The 9,732-nt window shown below is 47.8% G+C and overlaps 1 protein-coding gene across 7 annotated transcripts in view; it reads left to right on the forward strand.

Moving 5' to 3' along the window:
* ADGRG6 (adhesion G protein-coupled receptor G6) overlaps nt 1–5,797 on the forward strand; it is a 130,937-nt gene extending 125,140 nt beyond the window's left edge. For 4 of the 7 annotated variants that reach the window (XM_004452023.5, XM_023586962.3, XM_071218692.1 and 1 more), the window contains one exon: nt 3,066–5,797. In XM_004452023.5, coding sequence (XP_004452080.2) covers nt 3,066–3,244 — 179 coding nt within the window. In that variant the 3' untranslated portion in view covers nt 3,245–5,797. Of the gene's footprint in view, nt 1–483; nt 530–1,824; nt 1,914–3,065 lie in introns of those variants that run through there. The other 3 variants (XM_071218693.1, XM_023586964.3, XM_023586963.3) reach the window with 2 other exon arrangements.
* The last annotated feature ends 3,935 nt before the right edge of the window (nt 5,798–9,732 follow it).

Genomic DNA, 9,732 nt, shown 5'->3' on the forward strand with positions numbered 1-9,732 from the left:
CATCTACATCTTGTCCTCTTATCATAGCTGAGGGCAGCTAGCCTGAAGAAATGTCCCTCTGCAAAGGGGACAGGAGAAGATACAAGGTAGATCATCTGGAGCATGGGGGATTTGGGGAGCAATAAAGAAAGAAGGGACTGTGGGACCCTGGGGGACGGACTAGGAGAGCCAAGAGACACCTACAGCAGACTTCACTGGTTTAAAATGTTTTGCTTTTTGAAAAGAAGAGATTGATATTTCTGTTTCCCACAACAAGATGTGAAGGATTAAACAGGTGCTTGCCAGCCAGCATAAGGTTGTAGCCTCTGGCTTTGCTTCTGGGGGATAAAAAGTTCTGGTGTCGGTCAGCTGACTTACACATGACCTTCTGGAACCAGCCAGTCCTCAGACGCTGCTGGGATGCTGGGGCCCTCTACCCCACATGGAGATCCAGTTGGTTTATTTCTTGAAATTGATCTAGACGTTCATATGTTTATGGTGTAGATAATGTCTTCTAAGAGCATTCCTTCAACAAAAGCAGATCATTCAGGTAAACTTTTATTCCTTGTTTGACTGCATGAATTTTTTGCAAGGAAATGAGAAACGATTTGCATGGACTAAGCTAAGACTCCAGCTGCACCAGCAAACATGCTTTTTCCGTGCGGTACTTCTTAGCCGCACAGTTGCCGTCCCCGCCGTGGGCTGGGGTTTCTGATGTCTCCAGTGGCGGTCGCTGTGCAGGTGCTTTGCCGCATGGGCTGTCTGCCGCGGCTCCTTCAAGGAACTGAGCTGTGCTTGCCGTGCTCTGGAGGTGGCGGGTCGCATTTGAGGAAAAATGACCACAAAAAGCAGGGTGGAGAGAAGGTCCGCTAGAGCAGGGAGTTGAAGGCTTTCCTCGCCCCTGCTCTCGTGGACCCCTGCACGAGATGGTGCATTCAGAGAAGTCATAAAAGAGAAACTGTTGAGTCCGAGCCTGCTTTTTGAGGATTATATCTGCTTGAAATTTCAGCTTAAGTAAAAGAATAGTTCATTTTCTCCAGCCCCTGGTTTTCGGTCTTTGAGCTATAATCAAAGTCAATAGAAGGGAATGGATGTGGCTCAAGTGGGCAAGCACCTGCTTCCCATGCATGAGGTCCCAGGTTCGATCCCTGGTACCTCTCCCAAAAAAACCAAATTGCAAAAAATGATTCTTTTAGGGGAGTGAATGTAGCTCAGTGGTTGAGCTCCCGCTTCGCATGTATGAGGTCCCAGGTTCAAATCCCAGTACCTCCTAAAAAAAAAAAAAATCAATAGAGCCTGCCATTTATCATTTAACCAGAAGATTAGGGGTGGCATATATATGGAAATATAACCTTGGTTCAGAATTTTACTCCATTGGACTGTGATGACACAAAAATCAGGTTACGTGTTAGGAATGGAACTGGCCCAGAGCTCTGAACGTCAGTGCCTGGAAGTGGCCCAGGAAGCAGAACCCTTGAAGTTTCTCTGAGAAGGTGCAGTTTCCTAAAAACGGGAAGCGCAATAGTCGTTACTGAGATTTAAATCCGTGGAAAAGTCCCCCATAGAAAACCAGTGGCTCGTGATGATATGAACTGGGAGAAAAAGCTCCGGCCTGAGGAGCTTGCTGAGAGCCAGGTCGGGTGGGGCCCCTGCGCTGATTCCCGAATCCAGGTCGGGCGGGGCGCCGTGCTGATTCCTGACCCCCTGTGCTCACCAGCTCTGGGACCTGGGTCTCCTGCTCCACCCCCAGCTGCCTGTACTTGCCGTGAGTTATGGTCTCTTCTCTCTTGCTTCCATCAGTAGGGATCAGAGCAACATTTCTTTTCTTCAACCTCTTTTTTTTAGTGTCTGCTCCAACACCCAAGAGTGGAACAATTAGAAGAGCCTCCAATTGTTCCACACGCAAACATGACCACCTAGCATGGTGACTGCGTTCAGCGGTCACTGATGGATTCTGAAAGCTACCTGGCACACGGGGTCCATCTCACAGCACCAAGTGCCTGGTGGACCCTTTTCCAATTTGGGAGCCACGATTGCTCCTGGCAGCTTTTCAGGAGAGTTTTCTGCCTCTTCTGCAGTGAAGAGAGAGGATGTGACTGCAGGGAGGAGTGTACTTTGGAGATCACATTTGCTCCTTTAGCTGAGTGAGATTTCTGGGTGGTGATCTCCAGAGTATTAGGAGATTGAGGAGAGCATCTTCCTACAAGATCCTCCCAGGGCACGTGGAGACAGCCATATGTGTTTGTAGATAACTGGGTCTGAGTGAATCCCAAAGCTTTAAGTAAATTTTAGAAAGTTTTTGTGTCTGGGGAAATAATATTTAACAATATGGTGTTGAAGAAGAGAAGTCTATAATTTGGCAATCCATTTTTATTATCCACTTCTGTGATAGTGCCACCAGTAAGAATAGCATTCCAAGATTGTAGCAGAGTTTGTAAAACTAATACTCCTCTATAAAATATTTTTGATAGAGAATTTTTATTTCTAAAATTGAAAATAATTCATGAAATATGTCTCTCTGTTATATTCCAGTCATTTTATCAGTTTTAAGATCCATGGGAAAGTGTGTTCAGATCAGCGTGTTTATTTTTATTCACTTTTATTCTCTAAAATTCTTTCAATTTTATTTTTATAGACAATCTTACTCTGAAAAACGTCAACTAGCTATAAAAGTAGGGACAATAGTACAATGAAACCCCACATACTCATCAACTCCCTTTCCCCTCCCCAGGTTATTTTGAAAACATCTCAGGTATATAGTTTATTCGATAAATATTTCAGCACATTTTAATTCATTTGCAATATACTCTTCACTTATTCTTTTGAGCCATTTGCCACATATAGTTCTTGAAGTGATTTTATGATCTTTTGTTTACCGGCTCTTTGAAGAATGCTCTTTTCAAGAACGTTTCCTAAAACAAACCTAATATCAATTACTAGAAGCCAAATGAACATCCTGTGTATATTCACAGGGCACCTGGAAGCAGCCTAGAAACCTTCCGTAGAGGGAAAACAGACTGCCCAGTCCAGTGGCCCTCCGCCTGTCCCCAGCTCAGCCTGCTAATTTCTGGTGTCATTTTTTGCAGACAGTGCATCCATGGACAAGTCCTCGTTAAAGCTGTCCCATGCTGATGGAGAGCAGACGTCAATCATCCCCGTCCATCAGGTCATTGACAAGGTCAAGGGCTACTGCAGTGCTCACTCCGATAACTTCTATAAGAATATCATCATGTCCGACTCCTTCAGCCACAGCACGACGTTCTAATGTCTTTCATCTAAGGCAGATGACTCAGTCTGCAGGTCTGGAGAAGCTCTGCCAGCAGTGAAAAACACAACGGCACTTACAGATGTGCTGTCACCTAGGAAACTGCATACAGACGAGGCATGCATTTTGTTAAGAAGGCTTTTGTGAAGTTCAGAATGCATCTTTTTAGTGTATTTCTTCCATGGGGAACTCTTACCACCATCTCTAAAACCTCAGTACCGAAAGCAATGTGACTCAGCAGATAAAGGGGATATGATATTTTTAAATGTATTATTGAATCAGACTAATCAGAGCTCAGTGGACAATAAGGCAGAAGCAAAACTGAGGACAAACCCGAGCTTGGAGCTCATTCATACCCACCTGGGAGAGAGGTTTCCGTGTATCTTTCTCAACGATAAAAAGCAGATGAATATTTATAACTACTTGGGTGCCCCAAAGCCCCATATTTGTGCTAGTGTCTGCACTAGCATTTTCCTTTTTGCAGTGAAATTTCAATGACAGCTAGAAAAGAATGTCTAACCCAAAGATTAAAAAGGATTTTTAAAAAATTATTATTCCATATGGTTAAGAAGGTATCCCAAAAGCTTGATCTGATGAAAATGAAACAATGCAAAGTTCCTAATATTTCACTTATCCTGTTTATGCCTTAAAACTACTCAAGATGGAAGACTTAAGCATCATCATTAATTGTCATTTAACCCAATGCATGTGAATCAAGTTTCCTGTTGCCGTTGCACCCACCCGGAGCTCCCGGTGGCTGCCGAAGGATGCGTGTGCTGCAGCTCCGCCCGGGTCCCTCACCCCCGGGCTTACGGAGAGCGAGGAGATGCCCCATCGCCACGCGGGGAGTGCTCGCTCCCTTTCAGGAGACCCAACATTGAGGTTCTCAGGTCCTCTCCTTGCCCTGGGAACTTGACATGTTTCCAGTCCCGCAGATGGAAAAGCCTCTTCCTCCCCCTTTCAAGGGTTTTGTTCCACGGAATGTAAAGTGAGAAATAGGGGTGGCACATCGTAATCCAGGTGTGTCGTGTAGAGGCCGAGAGCCTGGCACGGTGGGCAGTGTGGCCCGAGGGATTCGGCCGCTGCGCACCAGCTGTGCGTGGCAGGAAGCGGCTCACGGGCCCCTCCGCCCAGGCCGAGGCATGTGTGCTTGCCGGTGAGCGTGGAGGGACGACGTTTGAGGTTGCCTTAAATGGTGGCGCTGTGTCCAGTGCCTTAGAAATCCGTCCAGTGCACGACCCCCCTGTGCCTTTGCTCTGGGTACCTGGGAGGGCTCTGGGAGGAAGCGGATCAGTGTGAGAAAAGGAGGCCTCTGGCCAAGCTAATCTGCGGGCAGGCAAGTCAGAGGTGCGCCCCGGAAGCCTTGCCTGTCACGGGGAAAGCAGGAAGGGGGTGCCGGGGGAGTCGGGCGGAGCTGTCTTCTGTGTCTGCAGCAACTTCGGGGCCTCTGGCCTTTGGCTGATCTTCAGTCGTGAAGTTGTTTGCCAGGCTGGAAGGGACGAGGAGAGGACGTGGTGGGATTTTTATTACCAACCCTTTACCCAGGACCTGGACACAGGAGAATCCCCACGCTCGGCATTTGCTAGTCTTCTAAGGTCACAAGATTTGCTAGTCTTCTAAGGTCATAAGATTTACCACCGTAGAGCCAACCCCTTTTCTACAAGAATCTGTCAACAGACTACTAACTCTGGCAGAGGTTGCCCAGAGATAAAAATTCATCTTTAACAGCCACTGAATCTTCATATTTTCCCCCCAAGTCTTAGAATTTACCTTGGAATTTAATTAGCTTTCTACCCAAAATGCTTATTTAGTTCATAGCAATCCAGGTATAGTGTCAAAATGACTTTTTTTTTTTACTTTTAATCATATTGATCCAAAAATGGGAAAACTTTTTTTCATATTTGACAACCCTGTCAGCTCTATTTTAGAAATGTTCAGTAGCCAGGTGAGGAAAAATGTAGAAACGACTGAGTAGGAACATTTGGAAATGGATTTTAAACACTGACCCAAATTCTGTCCCCGGTTCCACACACACAGCTCTTCCCTTCACGCAGCCCCAGGGACCCGAGGCATGAATTAAGCCGGTGTGCCAAGACTTAGTTTAGCCTAACTTTGAGAAGAAGATAAATTCAGACCCTCTTGTTTTCTTTTTTCCTCTCTTTTTAAACTGTCTTTTATTCGAGTCGGAGTCTAGGATCTTGAGGCGTTTTCCATTCTTGTCACCATGAATTACGGTGTGAGGATTTTCTTCGTTCATTGTTCAGCGTAGGCTTTTGTATATATTTATTTATTTGTTTTTATAAATGTCAACTTGTTTCATATCTTGACTTTATATGGCCTGGTTTGTTATGTTAATTAACTTTCTGCTGGAGAGATTGAATATATTTTTTTCTAAATACTTTGTGAAACCGTTTTCTGTAGCCCTATCTTCGAAGATGATGAATAAAAATGACTGTGAGTGCAAGCTAGTGAGAAGCTACTGTAGCTGATTTGCCATTTTACTTAAATGGAAAATGTTTTTCAAATAAATACTTAGGTTGTTCACGTTCCAAATTATTCAGTTCCGTTTTTATTTCTGACTCTTCAATAGGAAAAGATTATTTGACAGCTGGAAAATAACCTGCTACCAATTAAGTTGGACATGGGACTACTTTGCCAAACACTAGGGATAAATACATACAGAGACCAGTTCACTGGGGCTTAGGGCGTTTGAAGATTTTGGATTTCTCTGTGGGACTGACACAAAGCCAAGCGCCCCCGCGGATTGGAAGCGATGCAGATTTCTTTTTCGGGAATTCCTCAGCATTCCAAACCAGGAGCACACATCGTGTAGACATTAGGATCTGGGATTTATTTTTTTCTCACATTGATCATCAGGATTGGAAATGGGCAGAATTCAGCAGCTTTCTTTGCATGGCTCAAACGGCCTCCCAGCTGCCTCTTGCTGCAGTTGTTTTGGACGGTTCTTCTCTGCAGAGAGCCAAGACCCGCCTTGGCTCACAGCCTCCCCAGCAGGGGGTAAGCCCAGGCTAGCTGTGGGCGCCCTGGAGTTAGTTAGCTCTTGGGAGCCGAAGCCACATCTCGGGCTCAGCCGTGCAGGCTAGACGGGTGGTGGCGGGTCCCTCCCCTGGAGGAGCAGCGAGTTCGAAAGCTTGGCCAGCAGTGAGGGCGGAGGTGGCAGACGCTCTCTTGAGCTGCAGGCTGGTGTGCTTGTGCTCTTTGGGCAGCTGGAGGACCTGGGCTTGAGAAGGAGTTCCTGTGTTTTCAGTGGAGGGACATTGCACCACTCATAAAACCACCACTCTCTCTCTCTCTCTCTGTCTATCCCTCTCCCCGCTCTAAAGCAGCCTCCCCCTTTTCTCCTTCCCTCTTCTTTCCATCTCTTCCTCCTCCTCCTTCCCTCTCTCTCCATTTTAAGGAAGAATAATTAAAGTAACAGTTTTCCTGCTTCCCTTCAGAGAAATAATAAATGCAAAATAGTCTACTGTTTATATTTTATAGCCTGTCAGACAAACAAAAATGTAGTTAAAAAAAGCAAAGGAAAAAAAAAGGCTGTGATGGGTTTTATTACCACAGGCAGCTCTAATCTAAACCGAGGAATTAGGACCAAAGGGGGAAAGAAATCAAGTGCACGACATATTTGCGTGCCAGATGCTGCTTATTGGCTACCTCGTCACTTTCACCGGAGCTGCGGGAAGGGGTGTTGTGGGTGCAGTTTTCCACGTGGGGGACCTGGCGGCCGAGGAGCCTGATGGACGGAGACGGGAGGACAGGGCTCACACGGGCGGCCGCCCGACGCACGGTCCTCTCCTCCGAGTGCCCGGCGAAGTCCCCGTGAGCATGTGGCCTTTGACGTTCTGGAAGATTCCGGCAGGCCTCTCTTGGGGGCACGGAAAGACATCCGTGGTTGGCAAGCCCAGGGCCGTGTGTGGAAACAGCCGCGCCAGCCTGGCGGCCAGTGTGGAGAGGGGGCAATGGCGCGAGGAGGGCGAGGCCGAGCGCGGCGGGGGCCGGAGCTGGGGGCCCGGAGCTGGGGGGCCCTCCTTGGGCTTCCGGGAGCGCCTGGGGAGGGTGGCTGGGAGGAGGGGCGCTGGGCCAGGGGAGCCGGGGGGCCTGGGCGCGGGGGGCAGGCCAGGGCCGCAGGGCTGTTGGCGAGATGGTGTCTGGGGACCACAGGCCCAGCGTGGTCAAGGGCTAACGGCCTCACCCCCAGCTGGGTGACGCTTTTATCTTTGTCCCTGCGCCTGCCGTGGGCCAGCTCTGTGGCATGACTTAAATCTCTCCCGGGTCTCGGGCACGGCCTCTGAGCAGGCACAGATGCGCTACCTGGCAGTGCTCACTGCTTGGCTCCTGCAGCCCAGGACTTCCCGCAGAAGGAGACCTAAAAAACAGAAGGAGAGGCGCACGGGCGAGCTGTGCCTTCTCCCTCTCCACGTTCTTCTCCGCTCACCTGGACCGTGTAAAGTCCAGAGATATTTTAGAAATCGTGCGGAGCTGGGCAACTGACACGACCTTGGGAAGGCATCTCAGGATCATTTATTGCCACCTCCCACTGGATGAATTCACAGCGGTTTCCCTGAGCTGGTAGCTGGGCTGGCAGCACCACAGCACTTGTCAAACTTACTTAGTGGGCACTCGTAGGAAATCTGTTTTCATTCTGGTTAACTCGTTGCAATTGGAGAACTGTCCCAGACCCAACCAGCTTATTAACCTTTTACTATCTGTCCAACTGTTTTGACCAAGTCAGAAATCCATACATGCTGTAGGAAGGCTGAACGCTGTGGTTTGTTAGCTAGAAAGGACTAGAAGAACTAGGGAAGGCAGCCCGCGGAACTGCCACCGCTCAGGGTGTGGGGTCAGTGTGGAGGAAGGTCAGCTGCGGGCACGTTTAGGGCCACGTATTCTGCAGGTGATGGTTGGTGCTGTGTAACTATGTCCCTCATCTGTCCTGGGCCTCCGTTTATTAATATTTTTCTCCAAAATAAGGGAGGTTGATGAGGAGCAAAAATATTTTTCAGCATCAGAATTCTACAGTTCCCTTAAACTTCTTAAAATACACAAATGCTAGCTGTTTCCACCTAAACACATCTAAAAGCTAGATGTCAAGGCAAGACACTTGAACTTGTTCAGCCTGTATTTTTTTTAGGGGATGCCTGCATTCCTTGACTTTTTCTTTCCAAAAGAATCGCCTTTTCTATACACATAGCTTAGAATTTTCAGGGCACAGAGGGAGGACATTGTCTAAAGAGTGAATTAGAAGGACAATTCACTTTCAGATATCCAGGAGAAGACCACTCCAGGGTAGGGCACTGGGCTTCTGAGAACCAGAGCTAGAACCCTCGTCTTCTGGGCTTCATAGGCTCCTACCTGGGTACAGAAGTCCCTTTCTCCTCTCCAGCTGGGTGGGATGCAGTCCTCGGGGGAAGGGGCAGAGGGAGCAGCAGGAAATGGGACTAGGCGGACAATATGGAATCTCTTGCCGGGCCAAGGAAAGTGGAACCCAACAGGCTCTGTGTAGCAAATGCACACGACGCGTCCCCATCACAGGCTGGTCTCCACCTGGACCAGGTGTGCTTTCCGATGAGGGAGCACGTGGTGTAGACGTGATGGGGACGGGGCGGGGGCAGTTCTTAGCCTGGGGCTCATTGTGGAAGATCAAAGAGGACTTCAGAGGTAATGCTTCCTGTGGCTCGCTATCCAGGGCTGAGGACCTCCTGGTAAGGCTCCCCAACCTGGTTTCACCTAGGCCATGACCTTGGCCATGCAAGGGTGTGTGTGTGTGTGTGTGTGTAGGCAGTGCTTTGAGGACCTCTAAGTCGACACAGCTACTACATCAGTAGCTTAATATGGAAAGAGAGGCTTCTTACTCATAGAAATTGTCTCTGTCTTGATTAGTACACTTCTTATTAGCATTTTAATGTGGAAGCTAACAAAGACATTTTTTCAAGCTTTTGGGTAGTTCACTATACGTGTGTGTGTACATTTTTTTTTTTAATCTTAAGTACTCAAAATTTTAAAAAGGCGATTTTCCCTCTCAGGACCAAGTCCAAGCAAGTACTCCAAATCTAAAACTTAGGAAATGTTTTACTAGACGGTTGCCACAGTTAGAGAAAAATAAGTTTGTAGTTATGAAGTATTGTGGGTTTTTTCCTTATCCTCAGAAGCTATAGGGGATTACTCACAGCTGTGGCTTTCGTTTTTCCACAATGACTCCCAATTCACATGGAATCGTTTTTCCTTCCAAAGGTCTTTTCTCTAACACTCATTCTGCTCTTTTGGATGGTCCGTGTTTACACAATGAAAACCTGGGAGCTGGGAAAACATCCCCTCCCCTAATTCTCGCGTTAGTTTTCCCATATCTGGCTTAGCATGTGTCTGGGCTGAAAGTGGCCGTGAAGAGCTCCTACACACGGCGAGGAAACAGCGATCCACATTCCCCTTGTTCTCCATGCCCCTTGGATGTGGCACTGATGCGGTGGCTCCTGAGG

Source organism: Dasypus novemcinctus, chromosome 11, assembly GCF_030445035.2.
Source record: "Dasypus novemcinctus isolate mDasNov1 chromosome 11, mDasNov1.1.hap2, whole genome shotgun sequence".
Classification (NCBI taxonomy): Eukaryota; Metazoa; Chordata; class Mammalia; order Cingulata; family Dasypodidae; genus Dasypus; species Dasypus novemcinctus.